Source organism: Thermobia domestica, chromosome 1 (assembly GCF_964235325.1).
Source record: "Thermobia domestica chromosome 1, izTheDome1.hap1.1, whole genome shotgun sequence".
In the NCBI taxonomy this organism is placed as follows: domain Eukaryota; kingdom Metazoa; phylum Arthropoda; class Insecta; order Zygentoma; family Lepismatidae; genus Thermobia; species Thermobia domestica.
The window spans coordinates 158,317,902-158,338,112 of NC_137454.1; the positions used below are offsets into that span (position 1 = coordinate 158,317,902).

The 20,211-nt window shown below is 32.7% G+C and overlaps 1 protein-coding gene across 1 annotated transcript in view; it reads left to right on the forward strand.

Moving 5' to 3' along the window:
• Nucleotides 1–20,211, forward strand: part of LOC145669002 (sodium channel protein Nach-like) — a 192,482-nt gene that overhangs the window by 71,377 nt on the left and 100,894 nt on the right. Inside the window, exons 7-8 of the mRNA XM_081737368.1 lie at nucleotides 378–431; nucleotides 16,065–16,152. Of these exons, the coding sequence (XP_081593494.1) occupies nucleotides 378–431; nucleotides 16,065–16,152 (142 nt within the window). The remainder of the gene's footprint in view (nucleotides 1–377; nucleotides 432–16,064; nucleotides 16,153–20,211) is intronic.

Below are 20,211 nucleotides of genomic sequence, written 5' to 3' on the forward strand. Positions count from 1 at the left end.
AGTAGTATCTATAACATAGAAGTCTAATTTGTTAGATTTTCGATTGAAAATGCCTTCTGGTGTAATTTGTGCATGCACCGCGTGTTTTTGAGACATAATTGGGTACAATTTGTCAAATGGTCCTTATTGGGCCGTGGTATTAGTTATATAAATCTTAACTTCATTCAATAATCCGTAAAATTATTTCGGAAAGAAAAACTACAGTCATATTGAAAAGTTATTGGAATATACTTACAGTATGTATTTATAAATTTTATGAATATATATATATATATATATATATATATATATATATATATAAAGTAAGAAATGTGAATTTGTTTGTCCCACAATAATTCATATACTTTTAACGCATTAATTGTAATATGTTATTGCAGGAAAGTATCAAACGTGTGATATAAAAGGTTTGGCATGTATTGCACGGAATTTAGGTGAGTACTACCAACAACTTGAAAGATTTTGAAGAGAAATATAAAGAAAAAATAAATTCTTTAGTATTTGAATGGATGAGAATAAAATTAAAACAAAAGTATAAAGTAATATTTAAAAAAATATAATTTTAAAATATAGAAAGTAAAGACTGCAAAAGAAAATAAACAGAGAAAACAAATACTTTAAGATTAGACTTGATAAGAATTTAAAAAGAAACTTTGAAAGTCTAATTAAAAACAAAAACAGAAAATAATGAAGAATTTAGAAATATATTCTTTTTTAAAAAATCTTGAAAATTACTACTATATTACTATACATTTTTATTGTTTTTATATTATATCGCATAGTTGCAAAATAGTTTTACATAAAACTTACTAGTTACTAGTTAGTTTTACTAGTTACATAAAACTTACTCATCACTTACGCTTCGCTTTAACTTAGTTCCTGTTCAATTTTCTGTGATGTTATTGTAAAGTTACTTTACTTAATAATCGTATTTTACTTACAGCTTCATATGTTCGCATATTGCATTACTATTCTCTATTATTTTGGCTGTTTATGAAGTTCTCCTTTTCCATCAAAATTAATATTAATTTTAATCGACCATCCAAAATATGCTGTACCAAAACAACGCTCAAAATATCCAAAGTAATTACAAAAATGTCACTACCGAAGAAAGGCTGTAATCATCTGTGAAAAACAGAAGGGAGAAAAATGTGTGCGACTTCTAATGCATGGTGCCATTGTCAAGAACACTTTTTACACTACCGTATTTGCTCATTTAATTTCCGCCATCGTATTTATGCATACCCTAATTATTTTCCTCTGCGTATTTCAGACAATTTTATTTTTCAGTATGGTAAAAGTTTTCCTTTTCTAAATACGGTATCTGTGTATTGATTTATCCAAGGTGGTTATTGGTTTAGGCTGGTATGTATCAGTATGGCATACCAGTAGTAGATTAAGATGTCAGAAAACATACTAGAAGTAAAATGTTAACATGCGCGCTGATGAGGATAGCACAATGAGCTACGCTATGCCCAATCATGAATACTCATAATATCGACTAATTTATTACAGTTTGCGCACGAAATAAGTAGCTAAAAGTAATGAATTTATTGTGCTAAAAGAGTGAATACTTACATAACAAGTCTGTGTTTTGACTATACTTTGCATTCATTACAGTTGTCATGAATTTAATTAATAATATTTTATAGTGAGTCTTATGTTACAATGTCACACCAAACTAGTAACAAAAATACGCACTGTATTCTTAATTAACGTGTTCTCGAATAAAATTTAGATCAAGACTTCTATTTTAGAAAACCTGCATGAGTTCTGCATCCTGATATTTCAGGGACAAAAAAAAAGCTCAAATTCGTAAGGAAAGAGCTATGTAAATTCACTAATAATAAATGCGATAATTATTTAAACCAGTAATAGTATTAATTCTCTTCTATTAAAGTGCTGATAAAACTTTCTGTTAATTTTGTACTAGTTTCTTACATGCTGCTATGGTCATTCTTTTCTAATGTCATTCCGATACCCCGTAATTGGACTAGCCACGTGAACGTCTTCCTTATGTTTTCAAAAAATACAATGACAGTTCACTCGGAGTATCAAATGAAACGTATTTTATTTCTTATTTTCTCTATCATGGGCCATTCGATTAGCTCCCATTTCCTTCTTTAAATACGTCTTCCATTTTTCTTCCATCCATGACAATGCCCAGCATTTAACTCCAGCATCGATCTCAAAAAATTAAAATTTTCTTCTTAATATATTTCAAATTCAATTTTTTAAATTTGTGTTCGCTTATGTTCTTTATTAGCAGCAAGACAACAAAATAGGACGTGATCTATATAGCAGTTTAAAGAAAGATCTGGACGATAGTACAACGACTCACCAAAGGTAGTCGTCAACCCTGGTTCGGCTAATAATATAAGTAAATCTTCAGTGGCAGTAATTGTTTACACCTTAAAATATCTTCAGTAATTATATCCACTAGTATTATCACCTTTTCTACTAAAATTACAAGTCGATGATGAGTAGTAAATAATTTATTCGTTGATTCTCTTTTAACGTATATTCACACAAACTGTCTTGCGATCATACATGTTAATTAGGTATCCATAAACAAACTACATAGTAACCAACTATACAATAATGTATATTTCTTACATATATTAAAACATTCTTCTTTTGTTATTTTTAATTAACATTCTATCAGGTATAGTGCTTGTGTAGAAGCACTTTCTGTCCAAGATACAGGTAATTAACAACCAATACAAAGTATCTCGTTGTATAAAATGTCGCCCGATAATGGGACTAAATATAAAAGTTACAAGGGAGCTTGACTTTTATATTTAAGAACCACTGGTCAGTTTATAATAATGATATTACATTAATTATGTCCTTTACATTTTGATCACCCCTCGTATATAACTTCTTTAAGTTTCCTTCATATAGATACATTTATAATAAGTCTTTTATTCCATTAATATTTATCTTTTATTATAAAAACGTCGTCGCTTACTAATATAATCAACGAAGGGTGCGAAGTCAAAAACGTAAGAGGCAATTACATTTTAAAACATAAATCACAATGATCAACAGTTTCAATCATCATTAAAAACGGTGATGTTAAAAAAAATGTTTGATCTTTCCAGGGCGCATTATATAATAACTACGTTAGATGATATTTTTAATGTATACATCGTATCAATAAGGCGTTAGAATACAGAAGAATCTTATTCGAGTAACATATAAGGTAGCGCATGAAGACAGTCGTCGGATAATTAGCTTAATAGAATGAACCTTATACTTAACATAATCTTTGACAACAAAGTTTCAACACAGATCAATATAATATAAATAACCTTTGTGTTTAATCAATTATGAATCAAATTATAATTCTTCACATTAACAAGACAGAATTAAAAATCATTTGAAAATTATCATTGGTTAATGAGAATTAAAGAAAATTAAATTAAGTAAAAATCAAAAATTAAACGTAACCTACGTTCGGACGAACAAAAGGAAGAAAATAAATTTATTTTTACACAAACAGAAGACACCTTTTTTTTTAGTCTCCTTCATTCTTATTAATTTGAGCAAGAATGTCAGGTGCAACTAACCTTTTCACTAGACGCATCCATTTTTCTCTTGTATACTGGGTAGGTCTCCAAACCTTCAACTCATCTATATTACGAAGTCCAATTGACGTACCCGTTTTAGCGTTCAACAATTCAAAAACTTTAGGGTTTATTTCCTTGAAACATAAATAAGGACCTGAGAAAATGTCACAAAATTTATAAATCTTTAACAACGCATTACTTTGTGGATGTTGTTTAACAAAAACTAAGTCATTGATCTTGATCCGATATTTTCCTTCTTGCAAAGATTCTAATTGAGAATTACGTTTCAAGAATTTGTTGTGTCTTCGGATTTTTACCATATTCACTAAACTTGAAGAATCTACGATTGTCGAATCTTCTAACTTGACATTAAAATGTTGTTCCACAGGGAAAATCAAATCAGAACCGTTATGTACATTAGAAGGCGACACGCCCAAAGTGTCTGATATCGAATGATTCAAAAGATACGTGATTTGACTGACATGCTTAATCCATTCGGCATGTTTATCTTTACAAAAGTGTCGAAACAACATACCAAAATTACGATGCACATTTTCCACAACAGAACTGCTAGGATGGTACGGAGTTACGAAATGAATTTTAATGTTAGCCTTGTTCATTGCTTTGATAAACACATCACTTTTGAACTGTGAACCATTATCACATAATATGTGTTCGACAGGACCACAATGTGGAATGTATACGTTCAAGATTTTATTTATGATAGCAGTGGAAGTTGCTCTACGCATAGGATAAGCTACTACATAGCGTGAAAAGATATCCATAGTAGTAAGTAGATAAGTTTCTCCGGTAGCTGCTCGTGGTAACGGTCCATATAGATCGATAGATAAGAACGAATGTGGTCTCTCTGGCGTTATTGAGAGCATAGGTTTTTGTACAGCCTGGTAGTTATGTTTGATTCGCATACATTCAATACAGTCCTTGATATGATTTTTGATTTGAGCTCTCATTCCTCTCCAATAAAAAGATTTATTAATCAAGGCACATACTTTCACATAACCAAAATGACCGAAATCGTCATGATAGGCTTTTAATATACGAGTTGTCAGCGTAGGTGGAATGCAAATTTTGTTTCTAGACTTGAATTTAAAATCTTTAATAAGTAGAATTCCGTTGGATAATTTAAATCTGGAATTCCATTGTTTGGGGCAATTACATCCCTCACTGCATGAAGACAAATGTTTCATGATTTGGTTGTATTCATGATGATTCAGTTGATGTTCTCTTAGATCTTCCATTGAAATGGTGGCTATTTCATCCTGTAAGACCTTAAATTCGTTGATGGACAAGATATGTTGCTCTTCTCCAGGAAACAGACGTGATAAGGTATCTACGGGTCCATTATCTACCCCTTTAATGTGTTGTACTTCAAAGTCGTAAGACTGAAGCTCTAACGACCAACGAAGTAGTCTGTTATTATATCCCTGTATGCTGTTAAGGTATCGTAATGAATTATGGTCGGTAAGTACTATGAAATGGCATCCACTGAGATATGGAGCAAATTTTTGTATCGCAAAACGTACGGCCAAAAGTTCGATTTCTGTCGTGGTGTATCCTTTCTCAGCTTTCTTTAAAGTACGGCTAGCGCAATGGATAACGGCCGGTTCCTTAATGGTTGGATTTGGTTGCCAGAGTACTGCAGAGATTCCAAGTTGAGAACCGTCACACTGGACATAGAAAGGAACATCATATCGAGGGTGATTCAAATGGATGTTTCGCTTTACGCTCTCCTTCAACTTATTAAAACTATGTTCTTGAATCGGACCCCATTGCCATGGTACTCCTTTCTTTATAATCATAAATAAAGGTTGGGCTATCTCAGCAAATCGCGGGATGGCTTTGCGAAAGCAATTGAAGAGCCCTAATACTTGCCGTGTCTGTTTCACATTTAACGGTGCAGGCAGATCCTCTATGGCTTGTACTTTAGATTGACTGAACTGTAAACCAGATGCATCAATTTGGTAGCCAAGGAATTCTATAGAATTTTGTAGAAATTTGGATTTCTGTAGGTTGATAGTAAGACCCGAACTTTCCAATCTATCTAAAACTATATCTAAGTACTTCAAGTATTCATGCGGATTTTTTCCCATTATCAAGATGTCATCAGCGTAGGTTATCACGTTGCTGCGTAAGTCTTGACCTAAGACTTTATTTAAGCAGGAAGCTAACGCCGCACTACCATTGATAAGCCCAAAGACTACACGGTTGTACTCATATAAGTGACCTTCAAAACTAAATGCCGTGTACGGTTTCGAATCCTCATGCAATTCGACCTGATTATAAGCCAGTACTAGATCTAAATTTCCGAATACTGCATTCCCTTGTAAAGAGGCTAATATTTCTTCCACTGGAGGATACCTCACTTGTTCCAGATCAATATGACAATTCGTGCGTCTCAAATCCAAAACCACACGTAGAGAACCATTTTTCTTAGGAACTACATGTAATGGATTAAGGTGAATGCTTCGTGAGGGCCTAATGATCCCATCTCTTAACATATCTGTAATTTGCTGACGTATATTTTCCCTGTATCGGTAGGGAATTATATAGGGCTTAGTCACAATAGGTTTGTCTGTTTTAACCTTAAAAGAATAAACAAAATCCTTACAACACCCAGGACGTTCTGAAAAGACATTTTTATGTTTATATAAAATATCCTTAAAGTGAGTTTTTACTGTATCATCTATAAAATCAAGGCTACTTTCAAGTGACTTAACACACTCAGAAAACAATACATCATCCTTAGAATCCATCAAATTTTGTGTGACTTGCGTTAGTTGATCATTTAATTTATCGCTTTCTGAACTTACAGAAACATTATTCAATACATTAGGAACATTATTATATTGACAAGCAATATCATCAGATTTAGGAAGCAGTTTCTGAACGATATCCTGAGGTATGCCGGGTATAGTTAACGTTTGATTTCTAAAATCGAGCATGACACGCAGTTGAGATAATAAATCTAAACCAATAATTAGTTTTTCATTCAGTTCCTTTATCACTAGAATAGGAATTGACATTTCAAAATCTTGAATAGCTATTGTCACACGAGTAATTCCAGCTACTCTCTTTTTATGTTTGCCGGTAAAATCGACTATAATGAGATTCTCAGCCTTTTGTAATTTAGAATTCGAATAATCACTAGTAATTGCTTTCCATGACGAATATGATAATAACGAGGCGTTTGCGCCTGTATCCAATAGAGCTTCCGTGCTTAACCCATTGATTTTGACGGGTATTTTAGCTGTACTGTATGATTTTAAAAATACAAAGTTTTCTTCAACATCAAAACCATTATTGACATTATCATCTTTGGACCAACAACGATTTACTACAGGCATAAATTGATACTGACATCTATTGACTGCTATTTCCGAATAATTATTTACAGATACGTCATGTACAAGGTCGTTCTCATCATTAACATGAACACGTAAATTTGAAGATAAATGTTCATAAGAATCAATAGCTGATATGGGTTTGACATTATCGCATAAATTTGAAGATAAATGTTCATGAAAATCTATAGCTGATATGGGTTTGACATTGTCGCATAAATTTGAAGATAAATGTTCATGAGAATCTATAGCTGATATGGGTTTAACCCCTACCACATCAGCTGCAGTTAGTTTAAATTCATACTCGTATATGGTTCTAATAAAGTACATTGTACTGCACAATCGTGATTATGTCCCGCGTTGTTATTCTGTACAGGAATTGTGTCATTATCTTGATTTTGATGCGAAGTGCCATCTCTTGAATTACGATTACGTCTATCCATGTAGTTTACTGTATTCCGGGAATTTCGCCATGTATTTCGTCTATTTTTGAACCTACTTTGGCTATATGGTCTGACATAAGGATTGTCACGATTAATTAGGTTATGTGGATTCCCAACATATCTTTGCCTATTTTGCTCGTTCTGATTGTTTAAATTCACTCGATTTAGGTCGTGTTCCGTATCGTTCACATTACGGATATTTAGATTCCGAACAGGTACAAGGTGATCTGAATTGTTTTTAATTTTGCCTAATCCCGCTTGATGATTCTGAGCATGATATTGAGTTTCATAACATTGGACAAGCATTAATAGGTGATTAAAACTCATGCACTGTGTAGAAAACAGGATCTGTTGTAGTTTAAACGGTAGTAAATTTCGAATAGATGCAATCACTCTAAATTCCGATTGCAGTGGATTTACGACTTTTAATTCGTTATACGTATTTACAACAAAATCAACAACAGATTTGTGCAAACGAGGATTAAAAGGTTGATTTCTAATCGTGGCATCTCTGTTTGCAAGTAAAAAGTCGTTTTCGTAATTCGCAATCAGCGCTGCTTTGAATTCCTCATATGTATTGACGTGATCTCGTACTGCTTTAAACCATAAAGAACATGGTGGGAGTAATAAATGAGGGATTAGTTTCATATATTGCGATTTATCTATACACATTATACTGCACTCATCCTGAAATTTTTCTAGGAAAGAGGTAGCATTTTCATTACATTTACCACTAAACTTAGTCATAGCACGTATTTCGCTCATCTTTACACTGAACTTTACCTTCCTTTCACCATTTCGTGTTCGTGTTGAGTGACAATTTCTACCTACTGCGTTACGCGTGGTTCCACCATCTCTTTTCCGCCCATCTGTATTCCTTGGATGCATTCTTTCCAAAATAATGTCCTCATCGGATGGATTACTTGAAGAAGAGATAACGTAAGATCCACGTTGTTCTGCTGCGGGTGAAGGCGAGGTCATCTCTTGTGAACAAGGGAACTCCAAACGATCATTAACCATGTTGTTGTGGTATGCGTTGTCCTTAATCTGTAACGTCCTAATTTCCTCTTGTAAGGTAGATATCAATTGAGTATTTGCACGTATTTGGTTAGAATTATCTGTGACCTGAATCTTTTGCTGACGAACAGAAGATTCTATTACTTCCAAATCCTTTTTTACACAATTGACTTCTTGGATTACATGGTTGTAATTATCCTGGCAATCTTCCGATAATCTTTTTAGCTTTTCATCAAACTGTAATGTGATGTCTCTCACCGCCTGGATAACAGATTGTTTCGTCTCTTCTGATTTTTGGTCTATTTGCTCCAATCGTCTACTTAATTCTTCATATTGTTTACTTGATTCTTCGGATTTCTGCTGGATCGTTTGTTTTAATTCTTCCGACATCTGTTTCATGACTTCTAAATCGTCTTTTCGGCTTTGTTCCTGTCGCTGTAATGCCATTAAAATTTTGTCTTCTAATGTCAACATTCCTGGTGCAAGAGGAGCTGTATTTTGTTCGTTGTTAACACTGTCAACAGTTTCTTTTTCCACTGCCTCACCAATCATGCTTGTTCTTGTGATTACTCTGCCACTTCTAAGTATAGTTGTGTTCGTATTCATAAATTTTCTTTACTAAGGTAAATTCACCCTTACTTTAGACTTCAGGATATGAATTTACAAGAATCCCGGGTGAGGTAAACCAAAAATTTTACAACGACTCACCAAAGGTAGTCGTCAACCCTGGTTCGGCTAATAATATAAGTAAATCTTCAGTGGCAGTAATTGTTTACACCTTAAAATATCTTCAGTAATTATATCCACTAGTATTATCACCTTTTCTACTAAAATTACAAGTCGATGATGAGTAGTAAATAATTTATTCGTTGATTCTCTTTTAACGTATATTCACACAAACTGTCTTGCGATCATACATGTTAATTAGGTATCCATAAACAAACTACATAGCAACCAACTATACAATAATGTATATTTCTTACATATATTAAAACATTCTTCTTTTGTTATTTTTAATTAACATTCTATCAGGTATAGGGATGGGACTTGGGTATTTACCCACTGGGTAGGTAAATAAAAATTGGGTAAATACCCGGTAAATACCGAAATTTTATTTACCTACCCAAAAAATGGGTATTTATTACAAACTTCAAGATTACATAATAAGAAGACATAGTGGACTCTAAAATAGCAGAATAAAATCTTCCAGATACAGATGTGGTTAAGATGCAAACCTGCAAACCTGCAACACTGGAAACTCATAATATATATCTGGTAAAATTGCTTCGAACCATTCCTTCTCTAATTAAGTTCAGTACTGGTACTGATTTGAGACTTGAGAGTAAACGTGCCTCTTATCTTAGTTCAATTTCCTAAGTTTTCTTTTATTCAGGGAGAGAAAAAAACTTAAAATGGGTAGAAAGAAAAGTAATGTTGCGCATATAATGTACGAAATGATATAAATGATATATAGCGTAAATTGCAAGTAATGTGATGGAAACTATAAGCACGCATATGTAAATGAAATGTCAGATCATGTGGATAAATATTTTAAGTATCCTGAAAGTCTAAAGAAAACAATTTTAAAAGGTTTACAAGGGAGAAGTTTGTGTCATTGTTGCAAAATACTGGGACAAAACAAGTGAATGAAAGTGTATAACCTACGTCAAGTTGTAGTAACAATAAAAGCATTGATGACTCTTTACTGACAAGGGCGTCTTATAAAACTTTGATGCAGTTTCATATATGAAGAATCCTCCATCAATGTAAAAAGTTCATCTAGTAGCATTATCACTTTTATGGATACAATGACAGTTGATGAAAACGTAAGTAGCCTATATGTGCATACCGTAACACATGTAAGTTAATGAGTTAATGAGCTCACACACACATCACATATCAAGTTACGTTTTGGGTTGAGCGATAAGGGAGTAGTTTGCTGGCTTGCTGTGTCTATAAGTTGTCTCAAAGTTCAGATAAAAATTGCAAATGGCAAAGGATAGTTAACTACTTATGTAATAAATTCAACAATTAATTTCTTATATATGACATTGCATTTATCCTAGCCCAGCGCAAGTGTTTCTATTAATGTACACGTAATTTTATTTCATATAATTCAAGGATTTGCCATATGACCTTGTAAAAGAGTCAAAAAACGATGGCTGAAAAGGGGTTGGTAAAACAATTTACAAGTATTTTCAAATAGCTTATATTTTGCAAAATAATGGCCACATGGTCAAATAAGTTGAAATTTTTAGGGACAATTTGATGCAAAGTTTAATGAAATGCAAAGACAACAAGGTTGCAAGTATCTAAATCTTCGATGTTGGGGTTGGAGTAATGTTCGTAATGAGGGAATAATCAACTTTAATATTACAAACCCCCATCCAATATTTGTTCAGTTCATCAACACGGAAGGTAACCGTCACACTGCTGAGTGCATTAGAGATAAGTATTTGATGTAATTGAAAAATACGACCCAAGCAAAGTTCTTTGTTCTCATTTGTGATGATGCAGCAAATATGCAGAAGGATTTTTCCCTTGTCAAACAAAAGTATTTCCATTTGCAACCATAGTCACGTAAAACACACACGTTGAACCTTGTCTGCAGTGATATTTTGAAGTTTTCTTCAATTTCCTCACTTATGGCAAATGTTGTAGTTGTTATTGAAATGGTTAAAATACTCAGGTATTGAATGCCTTTTCATGCAACTAACAATGAAAAGAACATTCGCACTTCTCTTACTCTTCCATGTAAAACCCGCTAAGGAAGCTATTTACAATCTTTTGAAAGTCTGAAAGCTACAAAATCACTTTACATAATCCGGCTGTTCATGAAACCACTGCAAGATATACAACATTTATTAAAGACCACAAAGCAAGGTTACTTGAAGATGAGGTTTTCTGGGTGACAGTTTGAAAGCTAATATATGTTCTTAAGCCAAAAGTCTCCTGGATAAATATATTAGAATCTGATGAATGTAACATACACCGAGTTGTTCCTGCTGTCAAAGAAATCGAAGAACATTTAAGAAAGGCTGTACCTGAATTCCCATTGTCCAAAGCAGAAGAAACACATATTCTTAATAATTTCGAAAGCAGAAAAGTTACAGCACTTCAGCCGATTCACTATACCAGAACCATCCATCAATCACAGGGGTTTGACTTGACTCCAGAACAAGATCTCGATGGATTGGAGTTCATACACAAGGTTGCAGAGAACATGAAAGTAGATCTTGTAAATGTTATGAAGGATTTCGCATATTACAAGGTAAAGAAAATTTTGTGGGGCAAGATGTTCATTTGGACAAGTTTTGGTGAAATGAACCAAGTAATTTAGTGGCAAGGTTTGTGTGGAAGTACCCATTATGTGAAGTCGCACAGCGGATATTAACAGCATCGGTATTACCAGACGCCACAGAAAGATCCTTCAGTAATTTCTCAAAAATTCACACTAAGTCAAGGAATAGACTGACTGCTTTCAGAGCCGGAAAAATTACGTATATAGCTTATAACTGGAAGTTGCATCACCGGGAACAGAAGCCAAAAGTATCAACACAGCGTAAAGAGACTGAGAAGACTGTTGAGTCAGAGCAGCAGGAAGACTTAGAAAATAAGTTATCGGAAGATACAAGTTCATCACATTTGGAATGCACCATGGTACCAAGAAAAAGGAGAACCCATGAAGAAGACAGTGAAAGTGACACTTCTTAGATGTGTGAGATAAATGGAGACATTACCAGCGATGATTCCATATATTCATTTCATGTATCCGATGAATATGGTAAGTAATTTTGGTAGAAATGTCATATCATAACGAGATAACGTTTTGCCCTTATGTGTATAGAATATTTCGAGAACGTTACTAAGTCCTGAATGTTCTCTAATTCTTTTGTACTTTTATTAGCTTGATACTGCCAATTGAGGTGTATGAAACCAGAGAAAACTAACTGAATTTTGCCCAATTCTAAATTAAAGCATGGAATCATTTGAATTACGCGTATGAATCTGATGCCACCCAATCATAAACTAATTAAAGAAACTGACGTACCCGTCATGTGAAGCCCATTAACCAATGGCATTTTATCTATTTTGTTCCCAAGAATGCTAGTTTCTCGCAAAACATGAAAATGCAGTTACTTCATTCTAGCTTCAACAGCTCATTTTTTATTATATTGTGATGCCTGGCGAGCAAGTGTAGGGAAGTGTGAAAGTCTTCGTATATACTCCTACTCTTGCTGTGTTCAATTTGTAGTTATTAAAGCATGTATGATATAACAGAAAATATATTTCAAGTCATGTCAGTTGTAATGGCTTGTCGCCCATAGTCACTTGCAGAATGTAAATTAAAAGAAAAGCATTTATCAGCGTTCCATGTACTTGCTTAGTTTCTTTATTTGTAGAAAAATAAATGTAGTCTTTATCAGAGTGATCTGTTGTTTAAACTGTGCTCTCTGGAAAAATATCAAAAGAGGAATGACCACATAACTCATTTCTATTAATGAAAATAATAAATTTAATGCCTTTTGACAATTGTTCTAGCTTCTACTGGATCTAATGTTACCTTTTCATTATTTTTATGTACTGCTCAAGAAGATCTGTATCACATACATGATTGAAAGTAAAAAAACCCTTATATTTACCCAATTTGGGTAAATACCTGGGTATTTACCCAAGGTAAATACCCAAAAAATATTTACCGGTAAAAATCCCATCACTAATCAGGTATAGTGCTTGTGTAGAAGCACTTTCTGTCCAAGATACAGGTAATTAACAACCAATACAAAGTATCTCGTTGTAATAGTATTGTTTTCGGTGCTTTACCATAAATCCAAATCCAGAATCCCATTTGTCAATAGCACGCGCACAAGCCATTAATCCGACGAGGAAGACTATTTTGGATGTGTCGATATTCCTGAGCTATAGCAAACTAAACTTTACTGAAAGATCCTAATAAATCTTTCTTGTACTAGTATCAGTTTCTTTTTCTATGTTAGTACCTTAAAATATCTGTTTCACTTTATTCAAAACTTCACTAGTGCCAATTACTTCTTCCTATGTTAGTAATCTTTAAAATATATTTTCGCTTTATTCAAAGCTCTTAAGAAATATTTCCTTCACTAGTATAATTTTTTTCTTTCTATGGTAGTAGGCTTAAAATATATTTTCCTTTATTCAAAGCTCTTAATAAGTACTTTCTTCACTAGTGTAAATTCTTTCTTTCTATGTTAGTAATCTTTAAAATATATTTTCACATTATTTAAAGCTCCTAATAAGTCTTCCCTTCACTAGCATCAATTCGTTCTTTCTATGTTAGTTGGCTTCAAAATATATTTTCACTTTGTTCAAAGCTCTTAATAAGTCTTTCCTTCGCTAGTGTAAATTCTTTCTTGCTATGTTAGTAATCTGTAACATAAATTTTCACTTTACTCAAAGCTCTTAATAAGTCTTTCCTTCACTACTATAAATTCTTTATTTCTATGTTAGTAGGCTTTAAAATATATTTTCACTTTATTCAAAGCACTTAAGAAATATTTCCTTCATTAATATCAATACTTTCTAAGTTAGTAGGCTTTAAAATATGTTTTTACTTTATTCAAAGCTCTTAATAAGTCTCTCCTTCACTAGCATCAATTCTTTCTTTCTATGTTAGTAGTCTTTAAAATATTTTTTCACTTTATTCAAAACTCTTAAGTCTTTCCTTCAATGGCATCAATTCTTTCTTTGTATATTAGTAGGCTTTAAAATATATTTTCACTTGGTTCAAATCTCTTAATAAGTCTTGCCTTTACTAGTATCAATTCTTTCTTTCTATGTTAGTAAACTTTAAAATATATTTTCACTTTATTCAAAGCTCTTATAAATATTTCCTTCACTATTATCAATTCTTTCTTTCTATGCTAGTAGGCTTCAAAATATATTTTCATTGTATTCAAAGCTCTTAATAAGTCTTTTCTTCACTAGTGTCAATTCTTTCTATGTTAGTAGTCTTTAAAATATATTTTCACTTTATTTAAAGCTCTTAATAAATCGTTGTTTCACTAGTCTCATATTTTCTTTCTATTGTGAAGTATCTGTCTATTGGAAATGAAGTGACTGTGTATTTGATATAAAGAAGCATGAACTTTTGAAAACTTTGAAAGAAAACTTTGACTAGAAGTGTACATTCTCAGACACCTGTTGTAAATGCATATTTGTTAAATAAACTCGACTAGCTTCCTTCTTTCCTTTCCGCATACCTTCGAGCACAGCCTGATACTTCCCGATTAAGTCATCAATCTTGAGTTGGACAAAACTAGGAGGAACAGAACAACAAGGGGTATTCGACACGCGATCAAGAGAGGTGCAGGATCATCGGAGAGAAACGGATCCCACCATTGGAGGACCACCGACTCCAAGTCAAAGAGTACCATTCTGACGGTTCATCGCCGCAGACACCTTCAAGTTTGTCATCAGAGTAGTAGAATGAAGATGTAGAAGGACATTATCGTAAGACGCTTATCGACGCCCCTTGCAGACCAAAAGGATTAAGATTCAGATGTTGACTATCTTCAGCTAATCCAGACTTCTCCAGATATTCATTCCAGATGACCAGGATGACACCAGCTTCGTTGGATATGTCAGGCTAGTGCTCATTCCTATTCTTTAATTACAACCTTTCTCTTTCTCTCACCCTTTCCCCCAACTAGTCATTTTCTAAATTAGAAATATTTGAATTTTATTTAAATTCAACCACAATTTTACAGTTAAGTACCGTGTTGTGCATCAGTTCCATCCCCATTTGGTTGTATTTATTTATTTCATATTCTGAGCTATAACTGATGACACAGCACCGGCACACTATGTTAGTAGTCTTTAAAATATATTTTCACTTTATTCAAATCTTCTAATAAATCTTTCTTCACTAGTGCGAATTCTTTTTTCTACCTATACATTAGTAGTCTAAAAGATATTTTCACTTTATTCAAAGGTCTTAATAAATATTTCTCTCACTGGTATCAATTCTTTCTATCTATGTTAGTAATCTTTAAAATATATTTTCACTTTATTTTAAGCTATTAATAAATCTTTCTTTAACTAGTATCAATTCCTTTTGTTTATGTTAGTACTCTTTAAGTTATGTTTCACTTTATAGAACTCTTAGTAAATAATTTTTTAGTATTATCAATTTCCTTTTCTATGTTAGCAGTCTTTTAAATATATTTCACTTTATTGAAAGCTCTCGATAAATATTTCCTTTTCTAATATTAAATGTTTCCTCTATGTTAATAAACTTTAAAATATCTGTTTCAATTTATTCAAAAGCTTAGTATACCATTTCTTTACTACTATCATTTTTCGTATGTTATTAGTGTTTAAAACACCTGTTCCACCTGTTCTAATTCTCATCCCCTTTCAATTCTGTCTAAGGACCTTCTGATATCCAACACTTTCGTTATATATCCTATTTCTTCATTTTTTGTTTTCGTCCGGAGAAAATGTTATTTCATTCTTTTCTATCTTCCTCATCTCTCAATTTTGTCCTTGTTTGGTTCCATACTACATCTTGGTTATTATTAGTTTGTACAAAAATACTAATAGTTACTGTTAACTGTAAAAATTTTCTGGAAAAGAACGAATTTACATGAATTTATTCTGTTTGTAAAAATCAGTAAAATATACTTTTCTTCCAGATGAACATCATCATAAACAATGCAGCAATCTGTGTTATGCTGGCTGCGACGAAAATAATGTTGATACGGGCATTTTGTTTAAGACGAAGTAAGTAGTGTAATTTCTTATTAGTATTAAGATATGAAAATATAAAGAAAAATTAAAAACTAGATGTAGAGACATTTTGCAGAAGTATTTTTAGTTAGATAATATTTACAAACTAAAAATATACCATAGAGCTTTCTAACTCCCTTTAACATTACAAGCACTGACCTAGTCTGCCTACCTTTAAGCACTGATGGGTCAATTTGACCCATGCAGGATTCATGTGCAAGTTTGGTTTATATGTGATCAAACATCTAATTCACCATTACAGGACCTGCACTGTTTGAAAAGTTTGTACAGTTATAGACAAATAGATGCTGAATTATCTGAAGTGGCTCTTTCTAAATTTTCTCGCCATCTCTGGTACTTGACAGAGAAACACGTACTGTTGGTTTTGTTTTATGATGAAGTTAACATAATGGAAAAACAAAAAAGAAAATATGGTTGAAAGGATTAAAATTGTAAGGGGAAATAGTGAAGCAGCAAAGAGGCTTGACGCAAGAGGTGGTAGCATTAAAATTCTTGTGAAAAGAGAAATCAGAGACTTATTACAACAAACACACAAATTTTCCTCGGGAGATTTAAAATACCTAAAGAGTTTCTGGAGTATTATCCGATTTCATGGTGAAATAACAACGACTATCTTCAAGGAAAGACAATAGTTAAATTCATCCACGTAACAAACGATGCAGCAGAAAGGGAAGTGAAACTAATAGAAGATTACAACAACGTTCTTACGAAAAGTGAGAGCAGAACAGTTTCTTTTGCAGATAGTGATGGTCCATAGACAACCTTTTCCTAGATGTAACAAAAGTGAACTATGTAGCAAATAAGATTGTAAACTTAAAGTTACCTTAAGACAGGGTTACTTTCCACAAGATTTAAGCAATTTTAAAGAAAATCGCGTGTAACTTACAAACATAATGATTTAGAATACTGTATTTTAAACATACAATAGCTAGATATATAAGGAAAACATTAGTGCAAGTTTATTAGTAAACATTCCGTATGATCATAGTTATTGAAATATAAACTTTGGTGCAAAGTAACCCCATAGGTGAAGTTACTTTGCACAATATAAAAAAACATACGAATATAACGTTTGTGTGCAATGTTTTCCCTTTAATATTTATACATTTTACTTTCTACATAAAACTGCATGCAATCTACAAATATTGATATTAGAATGATGCTACTGGTATCAGTACTTAGTTTGAATTATGAATATTTGTAAAGAAAATTATGTATGTTCTGGTACCGGCACAGGAACCACATTCTAATAGTTTAGCGTATGTCCCACAAAGATGCCAACTCAGGAACAGAAGAAAAAATCCCGTGAACTGATTTGCCTTGGTTATTCATTATGTCCAAGAATATCATCCCAACCGTAATCAGTGGAAGGTTGACGGGGTTTGGGACTTTCAGGCTGAAACACACCCAAATTGCATGATTTCTTTTTTAGAAAATCTAATGTTAGTTGTTCCTATGCGTATAAGCTGCAAGTCCTCCCCCCCCCCAAAGTCTAGTGATTTCTAAGAGAAACGAAGCCTTTGTGAGTGAAGCCCCTCTCAAACTACTTTTCTGAATCCACCACTGTTCAAAATTGATTCTCCAACAAGAAATTCATTTCGGCATCTACCTAAATAGGAAGTTTACCTAAATTTAGAATGCAGGAGGTTCCAGTAGTAATAATTTCCTATGTAAGGGGTATTTTGGACCGCTGCAAAGTAACCCAGAGTAGAGGCTGAAACCGCCTTCTCCCAGTTTTACTTTTTTTTATGACTTGGAAACGTTTCACATTTCAATTTCAACTATTGCATCAAAGTCCCATTATACACAGTAGTATTCTACGAAACTGACTTAACTTTGACGGAAATTCTTTAGGTGATGTCTTTCAAATTTTGGCGGCCTTTACAGTGACAGCTTTCCATACCTCTACAACAACGAACCCTCCTGATAATTAGAACTGATGTTAACCGCCAACATTATGGCCAAAATGCAGTTAGATGTTCTATCTTACGGTGTCAGTTGAAACTTCATCTTTACTGTTCGTTTTGCCGACAGAGAACTGTGAAACTCTTTTCATATTTTGTGCAAAGTAACCACTGATGTGCAAAGTAACCCCGTCTTACGGTACTACATAAATAAGAGATATTTCAATTTCTTCCAAGTTATAATTTTTCTTTTTCCTCATAATGATCTATGAATCATCTTAATGTAAACTTATTTGTAGTTCATAGCGAAACAAAGATTTAACTTTGTCTAGCAGTTTATTTCAGTTTACGTTTAAAAAAAAACTTCCAAACTTCTTACAAATCTGTGGTCCATAACTACAATAAATAACATTACATCGAAGCTTTTCGTTTTCACACGTAATAAGTCTTACATGATTATAGGTAGCTTGAAAATAATGCCATTTTTGTGCTTCGGGTGGGACACTACCTCAAAACGACATGCAACATTACTCTCTTTCTATTTGAAAATGTTGACCTGAATTCAAGATGGCGGACTTCAAGATGGCTATCATGATAATGCTATACAAGATTAGGTTGGACTCTTCGTCTAGTTCCATTATCAAAGATATCTTCCCATTCCCTTAAGCCGTTTCTAAATTACAGGGGTTTATTCCAGATTTTGCCCACATACTTTGTATTGTAAACACATTTAAAATTTTAGGTCGCTTGAGGCACCATTTAAAATTGTTCAATGTAATTTTTCTTCTGGTTTAATGTAGTCCCATATGGAACCATTTTAAGGTGTTCCATCAAGGAAATTCCTAAATTTATTTTTCACCATATAAAAAAGGACCACCTCATATATATATATATATATATATATATATATATATATATATATATAAAGGCTAAAGAGAGATATTGACAAATTCCGCAAGTAAATAAAATACCAACCAATTAAATTCAAAGATAGTATAGAGTCTAGCACAAATTATAATTGCTTTACACTATTAGAAGAAGTTAAACAAGCATAAATACGAATAAAATTGATCACTTTTGTATTTCACTGTCTCCATGTGCGTACTTCGAGCACTGAATTACGTTAATACATCATGAAAATATAAATGCAAACTTTTTAAATGATATATTATGATTTACAGATACCTTTTTAATTAGCATAAACAAATTTAAATTACGCAATTGCAATTCATTTTAGATATTTTACGGATGTAAAACCTCAAAGAAAGTACTTTTTATTTTCGTTTTTCTATAGACCAGAATATTTCAAATTCGATGCTCTATCATCTCACAGATTGTTAGTAACATTCTGGTTAATTCACACACAGAGAACAAATTAAAGATCAAACCTGGCGTTGAAAACTAGTGTGCGTACTCGACGGTTTTTACAGATACGTTTACTCGTGAATTCATTATTACTAGTACACTGCCAGCACTTCTTTTAACTCTACTCTCCTTCCTAGCCCCCTCTTATCCTTTCCTCCTATGCCATGCATCGACCAGTTGAAAATGACTACTATGAGCAAAGTAATTGATTTCTGGAAATTAAAGTACCCTTTTATAGTTTTGCTTATAAGCGAATGAACAGCACTTGAAAAGATCGAAAAGTTTTTATAGGGATGTGTTTTCCTATTTTTCTTATTGAAACAATTAACTTTGTATTTCTAATTTTGACTTTTTTTCTATTTTTGATTTCTCATTGCGCTTTACTATTATTATTATTATTATTATTATTATTATTATTATTATTATTATTATTATTATTATTATTATTATTATTATTATTATTATTTTGAATTTAACATCAATATTATAAAAGAAGGCAACCCATTATTAAAATGAGACCGAATCACTACTTGGATTCTTATACAAGTCGCTGTACTTACAGGAGGGTTTCAGCCCATGATCATATGCTCAAAACGCAAACGCACTAACATTGAGAATTTGAAAAAACTTCAGTTCCGAGTTCAAAGCTAAATTTTAAATTTTTCGAAATGGTTCTTTTTCTAGTCTGGACTCGAAATGTTTCTCATCTCATTTTGTAAATTTATATCCAAAATTTATACGCAGATATTTTTATTTTTATTTA